Source organism: Ctenocephalides felis, unplaced genomic scaffold, assembly GCF_003426905.1.
Source record: "Ctenocephalides felis isolate EL2017-DRISC unplaced genomic scaffold, ASM342690v1 CF-g0.4_SCAFFOLD_00845, whole genome shotgun sequence".
NCBI classification, from domain to species: Eukaryota; Metazoa; Arthropoda; class Insecta; order Siphonaptera; family Pulicidae; genus Ctenocephalides; species Ctenocephalides felis.
The window spans coordinates 5,334,863-5,348,300 of NW_020536999.1; the positions used below are offsets into that span (position 1 = coordinate 5,334,863).

At 32.1% G+C, this 13,438-nt stretch overlaps 1 protein-coding gene across 1 annotated transcript in view; it reads right to left on the reverse strand.

Annotated features, from left to right (window-relative positions):
• Positions 1 to 1,564: 1,564 nt before the first annotated feature.
• The window catches only part of LOC113373731 (transcription elongation factor SPT6), a 34,740-nt gene continuing 22,866 nt past the window's right edge, over positions 1,565 to 13,438 (reverse strand). The window contains 10 exon segments of the mRNA XM_026614009.1: positions 1,565 to 2,289; positions 2,808 to 2,927; positions 4,763 to 4,917; positions 5,119 to 5,255; positions 5,449 to 5,569; positions 5,968 to 6,164; positions 6,239 to 6,460; positions 6,557 to 6,659; positions 8,712 to 9,303; positions 12,341 to 12,654. Coding sequence (XP_026469794.1) covers positions 2,106 to 2,289; positions 2,808 to 2,927; positions 4,763 to 4,917; positions 5,119 to 5,255; positions 5,449 to 5,569; positions 5,968 to 6,164; positions 6,239 to 6,460; positions 6,557 to 6,659; positions 8,712 to 9,303; positions 12,341 to 12,654 — 2,145 coding nt within the window. The 3' untranslated portion in view covers positions 1,565 to 2,105.

The window sequence follows — 13,438 nt, forward strand, 5'->3', positions numbered from 1 at the left end:
TAAAGATGTTTTATCTAAAGTGTTTTATTTTATAAATTTATGTAAAAAAGTTCAGAAATAATACCAATAAATAATTTATACAGTATTTTTAGTCTTGGTATTTATAATAACTTCTTTTTTTATAAAGTGTAGAAGTGAATTCTTTAATTTTTTAAATAATTAATAAAGTGTATAAATATATAAAAGAAAATTCTGTTCGCTTTTGAGAGTTTTCAAGGAAAACATCCAACATCTTTGAAACGTCGAAATAGATATAAATAAATTATTAAATAAATTAAAGAGACTTCGTTCAGTATATATTTATATTATATATATATATATATATATATATTAATGTGTGAGTGTATATGCAAATGGTATTGGACAAAGAATAATCGACTGGTATAAAATTTTAGAAAAAGAATTTTATTGCCGTGGATTTTTTTTTAATAATGACTATATATTTTTTTTAAACAATAAGTTACTCAATAAATTGCTCAAGATTCTTATGTTAAGTATATGACATTTTATTTCTTAGAAAAATGTTGAGGATTTCATAAAGGGTATAATAGTGTCAAAAAACAGTTTAGTTCAAAAAATAATTTTACAACCAATTCATAAGTCTCAAAGAGCTTTAAGGGCTTCAGACCAATTATAACCAATAAATTGCTCAAGATTCTCATGTTATGTATATAATATTTTATTTCTTAAAAATATATTCAAGGGCTTCGAAGGGTTTGATAGTGTAAAGAAAAGGTTTCAAAGGAAAAAAATTATTATATAATTCTTAAGTCTCAAAGCGTTCTGAGTAAAAAACAATTTTGAGTATTATTTTGAGCCAAAAAAGGCTAAAAAACTGTTCTTATTAATAAAAATTAGGTAAGTAAGTATAATATTAATCACGTGAGGTTTTTAGGATTTGACAAAAAATCACGAAATATCATGTGGGGGATAGAGGGGTGTTCGATATCACACGAAGATATCACAAATTTTATCATTTTTTCTCGTAACTTAAAATATGCGTAATGTTTGTTGGGGAGGAGGGGGCTAATTTTCAATATTACGATTTTTTTTATAAATCCAAGTATTTTCAAAGAAATCAAAAGTTGTACAATTTTTTCTTGTCTAATCCCACAATCAATAATTATCTGGGCAAATCTGCCTCAGAAAATAGCATTGTCAAGGCAATACTATCTTATGCTTGTTTCTTGTCAGTAAAACTGTAAAAATGTCTATCTATTTGCTGTGCGTATTTTACGTATAAACAAGCAAGAAAGAATGCATCATCAAAGTTTCTGTTATCGTAAGAGATGCAAAAATGACGAAATAATCTCAAAAAAATAAGCCCTTAGATTTAAGTCTATCAAAGTATAAAAGGAATGCTCTTGAGCCACAAAAAAGGCACCTACAATATTTGAGTATCTTGACAAAAAAATCAAAGTTAAATATTTGGTTTGAAAAAAACTTGATGAGTAAATACAGATTCAAAACAATACAAAAGGTATAAATCAAATAAAATTAAAAATTCCACAATCAATAATTATCCAGGAAAATATGCCTCAGAAAATAGCATTGTCAAGGCAATACTATCTTATGCTTGTTTCTTGTCAGTAAAACTGTAAAAATGTCTATCGATTTGCTGTGCGAACAGACGTATTTTACATATAAACAAGCAAGGAAGAATGTTACCATAACATTCTTTCTTGCTTGTTTATATGTAAAATACGCCCGATCGCACGGCAAACAAATAGACAATTGTTACTACCGTTGCCATGACAATGCTATTTAGTGTAATTATGTAAATGTCTATTGGCCGTGCGATCAGGCGTATTTTACATATAAACAAGCAAGGAAGAATGCATCATCGAAGACTTTGTTACCATAACATTCTTCCTTGCTTGTTTATATGTAAAATACGCCTGATCGAACAGCAACTACATAGATATGTTAACATTTTTCTTATTCCTGTATCATTTTACCGCCAGTCGATTACCCCAGTCCTCGACAACCTCTCGAGCCCAAGTTCGATGAATCGAACAATAATTTCTATATACAACAAAATAAAACCTTATTTAGAATAGTTTTTGAATTAAGTCTATTATATTTATTATTCATTATTATCGTAACTAATTCTCGTCGTACAGAGGTGTCGCATCGCCTATCGACATCGATCTTGGCGAATTGATTGTTTGAGGAGTCGATCTTACCGATCTCGGCGATTTACTTGACATTCTGTCGGAGTACTGCGGAGTCTTTCTGGAGTCTCCGGCGCTTCTGGAGTCTCCTTGGCGGGGGGTTCGGTTGGAGCCACTGGGGAAAGAAAGAGAAAGAATGGGTAAAAGATCATATTTATTCGTCATTAATTAAAGTCAAGTCAAGTCAAGGTTAAACTTTCCAGAACTTGTTTCATGTTAAGAGTGCTTAAATCTAAAATTAGTTTAAATTGTCTTCTTTCTATCTATTACTCTAACTTCTCTGATACTGCTTTTTTTTTCAGAAAAGCTTCTAAACTTTTTAATAATTTCTGCGAATTAATGGATATACAGGACCTCAACTTTTGAAGATGCTCTAAACGAAGACGCAATATCAAGTTTCATCAAATCGAGACACAAAATTAAATTAGTTTAGCACTCATTCATTTGTATTTAATATTATATTTGGTTGTTTTGTTATTTAATTGTAAAATTGTGAATTGTATATCTAATACATCTAAATATATCTAAAAGACTCATTAACTCATGTATGTATGTGTGGATACAAAAAACTGATTCTTGCAAACTGGAATTCTTATTAAAATATTTATTATAATTATTATGCTAATTACTAACCTTCCTCTAGGTGTACCCAAACGAGGACTCTGCCCATCTTTGTTTTTCAGTTTAGCCCAGGCTTCTGCTGCTTTTTGCCAGTCCATCACATCATTCTTTGAACTACCACCATAAGGATTCCTGAAAAAAATAAACAATCATTGTAAATAATAATCCAACAATAATCAAAAAATGAATTCTTAAAGATGTAATAAAAATTCTATATTGTACATAACAAATTATATATATACACTAGCAAACCCGACGAACTCCGTTTCGCCACCAGATGGTTTCGTGAGAAAGATGAAGAAATTTTTTGTTTGTTTTATATATGAAAAGGAAATAATTGATTTTATTATACAACAGTAACGAATTTATTTCGATTACAAAAATGAAGTGTTTTCTAGTTGAACTTCTCTAAGTAAATGAAACTGAATCCGCAAATTATCCGTTTCATTGAAGTGCCCTTTGGTAAACCACATTTTTTGTTTTTTGGCAACGTATAACTGCCCATGTAAAAAACAATGATTTTCTAAATAATCTAATTGAAATTTATCCCGCAAACACTAAGCGATTGGCCTTGCGACTTGTTAATAGTTATTGCGAACGCAAGGCGAACTGGAAATTGCAATCGTTTGAAGTCAAACGGAAGACCAGTCGGAATCATTGGTATGTCACCAAATCGCCAGCAATTTTTTATTGAATGGTGAAATTCAGTGCGTGACAATCATTATTCATTAAGAATTGCTCGTTGACTTAACCAAGCATAATTCTAATAATTCTCACTAATGTCATTACTCGAATTTTTAATTACGGTGTACTATACTATAAACCCTGCGGAGCCCGAGACCTTTCCAACGAATGCAAAATTGTCGAAATCGGTTCTTGCGTTCTGGAGTTATTTCGTCAGGAAGGAAAACCCGACTTATTTTTATATATATGTAGAAGATAGTTAGATGTGAAGCTAATTAAATGTGAATTAGTCAGTCAGATGTGAAGTTAGTCAGTTAGTTCAATGTGAAACTAGTCAGTTAGTTCAATGGGAAGCTGGTCAGTTAGTTCAATGTGAAGCTAGTCATGTAGTTACATGTAAAGTCATATAGTTAAATGTAAAGTCATGTAGTAAAATGTAAAGTCATGTAGTAAAATGTAAAGTCATGTAGTTAAATGTAAAGTCATGTAGTAAAATGTAAAGTCATGTAGTTAAATGTAAAGTCATGTAGTAAAATGTAAAGTCATGTAGTTAAATGTAAAGTCATGTAGTAAAATGTAAAGTCATGTAGTTAAATGTAAAGTCATGTAGTAAAATGTAAAGTCATGTAGTTAAATGTAAAGTCATGTAGTAAAATGTAAAGTCATGTAGTTAAATGTGAAGTTAGTCAGTCAAATGTAAAGATAGTTAGTTCGATGTGAAGCTAGTTAGTTCGATGTGAAGCTAGTTAGTTCGATGTGAAGCTAGTTAGTTCGATGTGAAGCTAGTTAGTCCGATGTGAAGCTAGTTAGTTCGATGTGAAGCTAGTTAGTTCGATGTGAAGCTAGTTAGTTCGATGTGAAGCTAGTTAGTTCGATGTGAAGCTAGTTAAATGTTAAGTTAGTCAGCATGAAGTTAGTGTCAGGCATGAAGTTAGCGTCAGGCATGAAGTTAGTTTCAGGCATGAAGTTAGTCAGATATGGCGTCGTTATAGTTGTGAGCAGATGCTGCCTGGCGTTTTTGCAGTTGTTAAATATAGGTATGTTGACGAAATATCGGTAAAAAAATTAAATATCGGTCTCTTCAAAAACATCATTATTAATTAATAGTAATAAAAATGGTCATGCAAATATTTTGTCAGCTTTCGTGACATATATAACTTCAGGAATTAGTAATAAGATTATTTTTATTACATATATTACTATTATTATTAAATATATATTTTTTGTGTTATAAAAATTAGTTTTTAATCTTTTTGTAGGTTATACAGATTGAGTATTCGTACCTGTTACTTTGTGTCCTAGGCGATTGACTACTCGATGAATGAGAGGAAGGTGTCGGTGCACTGCTCAAGGATCCAGGATGTAAAAATCCTTGATTGTACCTTGGTGTGGTATGGTATGGTGTCATGAAGGGAGTCTGACCACTCGGAGTGTAAGGCTAAAAAAAAATAATTTCATAAAATCCTATGTCGAAACGTTTGGAAAAATTAAAGATTAACTTCTAAATCTTTGCCTTTTATTTGATGTATGCCCTTGAAGAACTTACTCATATTTCTCAACATCAAAATTAACTACTTTAACATATATATATATATATATATATATATATATATATATATAAATTTATAAATATACTTACAGTATTTATATAACCACTGGCCGCATATCCTGGTGTATGTGCATAATGTGGTGTTTGGTTTGCGACTTGACTGAGCGAATGCAACATGTGCGAAGGCAAATTTTGAGCAACCCTTTGTATCGCTTCTGGATTCATAGCTGAAAAAAAAAAACAATTCATAGTTATAATAAATACCAGTGATAATTTCAATCTATTTACACATTGTACAATCATAAATTTCTTTAGAGTTAGTAACAAAACGAATAAAAATACCCGCACGAGTCTCCGAAACGGGTATTTTCACCCGCCCCGCTTATAATAGTGTGTTAATAATAATTTAATTACACTTACAATTTCCTCCAGGCGTTGTAAAGTTTGTTCGTGACGACATCATCGTCCTGGGGGTACTTGGGGTTGAACCAGGAATTGGTTCTTGGAAATGCTCTTTGAACCATTTTAGGGTAGCATTTAACTAAAAATAAAAAAACAAAATTAGGACTAACTACACGAAAGAACCGATTCTGCCGCATAACAAACCAATGTTATGGCAAGGCTATGTTATGAAGAACTTTCCATACTAAATATTGACAAAAACATGCGGTTGGTGTGCAGTGAGGCGTATTCATAAGGTAGTCAGATAGAAAAACTAACCTAGAAACCGCACAAATGTCAAAAAATGTTAGATAACAGGGTCTTTCTGACTCAGCTTCATAACATACGAGTGACGTTGCAGTTTATGTGTAAAACGCCTGAATGCACAACAAATACATAACATTTTGACAGTATTTAGTATGATTCAGTGTATGAAAGTTGGAGCGTAACATGGCCTTGCCATAACATTTTTCTATTATAAGTGTAATTTTATTTTACCGATGTGAAATTCCTTTGCCTGAACCTGAAGCCGTTGGGTGTAACCGTGATATATTCGTGACGACACTTTGTTTTGGGCAAATATGATAATAAAAACTTTCCTGGGTAATTTTTGGCGGCGGATATGAAATAGTGAATCTTGGACGAGTTCTTTTTCTTTTCCTCCTTCAAGGCCTCTTCAGATTTATCTTTCAAACCTGAGAAAAAAGGTCAGAAATAAAATATTCAGGTAATTTAGATTATTGTCCTGATATTGGTCTTTTATACTTGCCGTGTGTATCAATGTAGTATTTGAAATTCAGAATATCTCGAACATTGGAAGACATAGGATTGACGTGTCTTGCAATGATTTCATCTAAGTCTTCGAACTCTTCATTGCCGATCCACAATCTTGACCCTAATGAGAACTCGTTTTCCTTGCCTGTTTCTTTGACATCGATGTGCTGATAGATTTTATCTGTGACTTTCCAAGTTACTGTCAGATGATCGGCACCTGAAAGAAAAAATATTATGGAAGAGAATTGATAAATTTAATCCTTTTGCTACAATCTGCAATATTTAGAGTGTAGTTTGAAGAAATTAACAATACCTTTACTCGATGGCCTGATGATGACTTCACCTTGTGGCACTTGGTCCATGATCTTCTCGGCTTCGACAAACGATATATTGTGGAAGGAAGGATGAACAATGATCTGGAACAAAAAGAAGACAACATGAGACAGAAAACACATTTAGGAACCGACTCTGCCGGATAACAGAAAAATGTTATGGCAAGGCCATGTTATGAAGAACTTTCCATACTGAATATTGTCATAAGCCATGCGGTTGCTTTGCAGTCAGGCATATTTATAAGGTAGTCAGATAGAAAATTTAACTCAAAAATCGCACAAAAGTCAAATAAACTATGTTAGATAACAGGGTCTTTCTGACTCGGCTTTATAACATACGAGTGACGTTACAGTTTATGTGTAAAACCCCTGAATGCACAGCAAATACAAGACATCTTGACAGTATTCAGTATGATTCAGGAAGTTCAGTATTTGTTATCATAGTATATACATTTATATATAACATTTCCAAATTTTAGGTTTGTAGCACACAGGGTACGCCCTGAAGAGCCCTTCAAAAATTTACTTGCACTAACATAAGAATTTATTATATGAACATGTTTATTAGTATTTTTAGGTACTTTTGTCAAGTAATTATTTTTAACTAGGGTAGTTATAGTAATGGGCCGAAAATCGAAAATGAAAATTTGTTTTAATTTTTTTTTTCAAAAAATATTTTTGTAATTTGGATCAAAAATTCAAAAAATTACCCAGGCTAAGCACAGTCTAAGCGCCACTCTGGTGCAAATGTTCACCCAAGCGCGTTTAGACTGTTTATGTACTGGAGCACTTTTCCAATTTTGTGAAAACTATTGAAAAATGTGAAAATGCCGCCAAGCTAAGCACAGTATAAGTGAACAAATCGCACAGAATTACTTGCAAATGCGTTTAGACTGTGACTATACGAGAGCACTTTTTAAATTTTGTGTAAATTAGGCAACTATTTTTTTTTTTTGAAATTGAATTCGAAATGAAATGACGATTGTTAATATTCTGGAGATAAATTGATTTATGATTTACATTTGATTTGCTCAGATATAACAAGATAGCAAAAATAATGAAAGTTACAATATTTGTAATAATATATTTGAAAACGTTTAAAATTTCTCGAATAATTCATTACGATACGGGAAGTTCCAGCAATTTGCTTTAAGGCACGATGCTATACACCACAAGTTAATATTTTTGTGATCAAAATTGCATAAATTTTAGAATTTGCCATTACAGTCGATACATTCAAGTATAACATGCCAAAATTTTAGCTTTGTAGCATAAACGGTATGTCCTGAAGAGCTCTTTGAAAATTCTCTTTTTCTAAGTAATGATTGTATGAACATTCTTCTTAGTAGATTTTGTCACTTAAGGGGCACAACTAGTGTGAAATTTCAAAAAAATCGATTTTTGTTTTTTTTCATATTTCGGCAGATTACACCTTTAAAAATAACATATTAAAATTTCAAATCGATATCTCAAATATTTTTGAGTTACAGCCATTTAAAGATTGTATATACAGTATATAGTATAACGATCATTTTATCTTTAAACGCGTTTTTCTCGAAACAGCATTTTCCGAAATTGCTGCAGCGATTACTCAAAAACAAATGATCCGATCACTATCGAATTTTTTTATATGTTCTATATATAGTTCTCCGTAAAATGAACTATCGATTTTTTGATCGGATCAAAAATCGAATTTTGGCAGTCGAAAAACGACCAAAATTTTGGGTAAAATTCGTCTTTTTTTAAAAAAACGCTGTCATTTTGTCAGTTTTTGATTTTTTTTTCTTTATCGTAGTTCATTTTACAGACAATATTATCTAGTTTAACGAGAATTTTTTTTTTTGATTTCATCCACGTAGAAGGCCGGAATCACTGCAGCAGCGAAGGGCCTTTTTTTGTCGCGCCGTTGGAGATCGACGATAACTTAAAAAATATTTAATTTTTTTCTTCAAAAATTTTACTATGTATTCTTAAAACACGTATAAATATATTCCCAAAATTTTGAAATTATTTATAAAGTAGTTTTTTTAATATAAATTTCCAAAAATCACCGCCAAATCACAAGTTTTTTATAGGCGGTTACACTAGTTGTGCCCCTTAAATTAGTCTTACTAATAACTGAAAAATTCATCTTACCCTTTTGACATACTGCTGCCTAGCTTTCATTTTCTTAGCCTCAGCTTCATGCCGAATATCCTTCTCCTCCGAAACCTGATCGTAATAAGGATCCTTCGGAGGCCTCCACTCGTTATTCTTATCCGCCAGATCCGAACTCTTAGACGAACAATCCACCGAAAACCTTTCCACATCGATTTTGATAATCCTACAATGTATAGTCTGACCCTGCTGCACCCTCTCCTCCGGATTTTTCACATGTTTATCCGATAAATTCTTTATATGAATATAACCCGACAGGCCATTATCTAATCTCAATCTGACTCCTACGGCTTGGCCAGGACAAGAGCCCGAATCGAAATGAGACCAGACTTCGGAGAGTTCGGGAAAATCGTTTTTGAGACAGAATGGACATTGCCATAGGCCTGTTTCGTCGTTCCTGACAGGATTGGCCTGATCTAATTGTTCGCCTTGGGGTTTTCGATGACGGATGCCGATTACTGTGGCCATTACCATTTTGCCTATGAAGAAGGTCTCTGGAGTCTCTTTGGTCAGCATGTCGAAGAGTTCTTCGGGGCTCGGACTTTGGAATGGGACTCTGAGGTCTTTGTACCTGGGGGAGGAAATAGACACAAGATTTAGATACAAATCATAAATAATAAGAAATATTGCTAAATGATATTTTACGAACACGCGCTTGGAACATACAAGGTGTATGTCCCAAGAGCGCGGCGGTAAAAACCAAGATTTCACATTTTTTCAACTTTTAACTTCCCGTAGGGTAAGTTATAGTAATGGGCCGAAAATCGAAAATGAAAATTTTTGCATATATTCACGTTTCAGAGGTTTCTGAACATTTTGCTGTACCTCAGAAAAAATCGATGTGTGTTTTTTATATTTTTATTGTTTTTCGTAAATCATAAATTATTTGAAACCTAAATGTGAAATGCGGAAAAAACAAGATTTCTTATACACATTTTTTCAACTTTTAACTTCCTTTAGGTTAAGTTATAGTAATGGGACCGAAAATTGAAAATGAAATTTTTTTGCAAGTCTTAACGTTTCTAAGGTTTCTGAACATTTTAGCATACGTCAGAAAAATGTATGTTTTTTGTATGGTGAAGATAAAGTATCCCAGTTTTATTAGTTTATTTATCCCAGACTAGGTTTTTTGCACTGATTTTTAATTTTCCGTAGGGTAAGTTATAGTAATGGGCCGAAAATCGAAATTGAAAATTGTTGCATTTCTCGACGCTTTGAAGGTTTCTGAACATTTTGACATACCTCAGAAAAAAATGGATGTGTTTTTTTTATTTATATTTTTTTTTTATATAGCGAAGGAAAAGTATTTATGCATCCCACACAAGGTCTTTTAGATGTTAGACATTACCTCCTGAGGGTAGGTTCTAGAATGTTATCATTCTTGCACTGATTTTATACTTTTAACTTCCCGTAGGGTAAGTTATTGTAATCGTCCAAAAGTCGAAATTGAAAATTTGTGCATTTCTTCGCGTTTAAAAGGTTTCTGAACATTTGGCATACCTCAGAAAAAATGAATGTGTGTGTGTATGTGTGTGTGTGTGTATGTATGAATGTATGTATACAATTTTTCGTCGACGATTTTGGACGCACGGATTATCCGATTTCCATGGTTTAAAAAACATTCTATCTCTATCGATAGGGAGATGTGCTGATTAGTTTTTGGCAAACGCAGGTCCAGCCGTTACGGAGAAGCGGAGCAAAGAGTGCAAAAAATACATTCGAGTTTTTGAGAGAACGGATCATCCAATTTGTATGATCCAAAAAAACATTCAATTTGCAATGATTGGGAGAAGAGGTGATTAGTTTTTGGCAAAGACAGGTCCCGTCATTTCGAAGATACAGAGCTAAATGAACAAAAAATGGCAGTTTTTGAGTGAACTAAGCGTCCGATTTGAATGATCTAAAAAACTGTCTGTTCGTATTGACAAAACAATTGCTTCTGAGGATAACAAATTTTTACATCTTTTTTATTTTCCATAAAATATTTTTGTAATTTTGGATCAAAAATTCAAAAAATTACCCAGGCTAAGCACAGTCTAAGCGCCACTCTGGTTTACCACAAATGTTTACCCAAGTGCGTTTAGACTGCTTATGTATTGAAGCACTTTTCCAATTTTATGAAAACTATTGAAAAATGTGAAAATCCCGCTAAGCTAAGCACAGTATAAGTGAAAATGTCGCACAAAATTATTTGCAAATGCGTTTAGACTGTGACTATACGGGAGCACATTTTCAATTTTATGTAAATATTAGGCAACTGTTTTTTTTTTGAAATTGAATTCGAAATGAAATGACGATTGTTAATGTTCTGGAATGAAACAATTACAGTATTTGTAATAATATATTTGAAAACGTTTAAAATTTCTCGAATATTTCATTACGGTACGAAAAGTTCCAGCAATTTGCCTTAAGGCACGATGCCATACACCACTAGTTTTTTTATTTGAATCATTTTCTGCATTTTTTTATATTAAACTGCAGAAGTTGGCCATTATCTATATAATAAAATATCTTAGAAATAATTAACTTAAATAAACATAAATTAAGAACGTTTATAAAGTCCATGATATTGCTATCTCGCTTACTCCCTTGTAAATAATGTATTTGTGTCCCTTTCTTTCACCAGATTAGAAAAATCGACGATTTATCTAATATACCTTAAAATGGCAACTTATTTTTTTTTTCAAATCATTTTCTGCATTTTTACAATTTTTTGACATTAATTATATAACTAAATATCGTAGTTAAAATTAAATTTAAATAAATATGAATTAGATATATTTAGGGTGCGTCCATTAATCTCGTGAAGCCTTCAGGGTGAGGGAAGGTTTTACAAAAAATCTAGTAATAATAGTACTAACTTTTGCAAACCTTGAGAAATTTTTAAAATTATTGTCTTGGGCATAGAATAAATAAATAAATAAACGACTTGTCGTAGGGTGAGAGGAGAATTTGATAAAAAATCACAAAAAATCTTTATTATTAAATTTATCTTTTACCTAAATTTTCAAAAAAAAGAAATAAAAATCTTCTTTTATTTTAAAAGGCGAGGGCGAAGGGTAATTTTAAATATCACTATGTATAACCAAAGGGGAGGGAGCGTTCAAAAAATTCCTAAAAAATCCTAAAAAATCGATCACGTGATTAATGAACGGCCCTTAAGGGGTTACATGGGTTTCGCGGTTTCAAAAAAACAAAAAAAATAATTTTTTGTCTTATTAAATTCTATAACATCTCTTTAAAAATTATTTATTAAAATATTTAATTTTTTATATGTAAAAAACATAATTGAAAAAAGCCCGTTTTTTGCCCGAGGAAACCCATGTAACCCCTTAAGAAGTCCGATATATTGCTATCTCGCTTGCTCTCGTATAAATAATGTATTTGCATCTCATTCTTTCACCAGTCGTAATAGTCTAATTTACCAAAATAAAACCGAATTGCAATTTTATATAGAATTTAATTTTTAAATTGTTTACGCAATCGACGACGAATAATTGTACCTGCACATACACACACACATCCAGGTTTTCTGAGATACACTACAACATACCCTACAGACAATTAATTAAAATCTTCAAAAGAGTCATTTACCATTTACCACTTACCTCGAATTCAACTCAGCCCTGATATCATACAAAGTGATACTCTTGTTTCCAAATCCCTGCCTCTCCAATTCCTCTGCAAAAGCGTCCAGATCCAGATCTTTCAGCCTCTCAGGTGCTTCCAGAATCTCCTCCAAGGCTCCTGCAGGATTCATCTCCTCGTCATCATATTCCAGAGCATCCACAGCCATTTTACGAGCCCATTCGTAAGTCTCTGGATGAACACGAGATCCGTCCAGGACTTCGACATAGGCTTCTGTACTATCACCAAGGGAATTGGTGTCGATTTTTACGAAACCGGAACAATTGATAAAAACCTGGTAAAGGATAGTTGGTAAAACAAAATTCTATGTATAGTGCAGTAAACGGCAAGGAAAAAAGGATATAACTTCTGAATTTTTTTACTGTGCTCCGAATTTCTTGAAATTTTGGAATTAGATTCATCTTACCCTCAAGTTCAAAAGTGAAAACAATTCAGGTTCGGGGGATGGCACCTTTTGTCAATTGTGTAATTACATTTATTCAAAATGACGTCGGAAATCGATAGAAAAACTAATTATAACAGAGGTGGGGAACCTTTTTGCCATTAGAGGCCGCACTTAAGTTAAGCAGCAATGAAAGAGGCCGCATAAGCTGATTGACCTACAGTGACTTTTGTGAAATTATCATAGTATTTTATAGTTTTAACAATTTATTGCATTATATAGGGAAAAAATACTAATTTAAAGGCTTTTAAATATAATATAATATAATATAATAATAATATAAAATAATATATTTTTAAACACTAAGTTAGTGACTTATTTGGCTTTGTTTTTTGCTTGCCTGTTTTTTGCTTGGCAACTGAGAAATTTATGACAAAATGACCAATAATTGTTGAGATGTAAAATTTCTGGGTCTCGAAGGAAATGGGACGAAATTTCATTCATTTTTCTTGAAGATTGGAAAAAAAGTATGTTTTGAACGTATGTAATGAGATAAAATCGACTTCGTTTCAATAACATCGAATTTTAGTTTGTTTTAATTTCATTTAAACATTCATTTTTTATATAAAAACGATATTAAAGTCTTTTGATTTGAATTTGATTTTCATATTCTTAT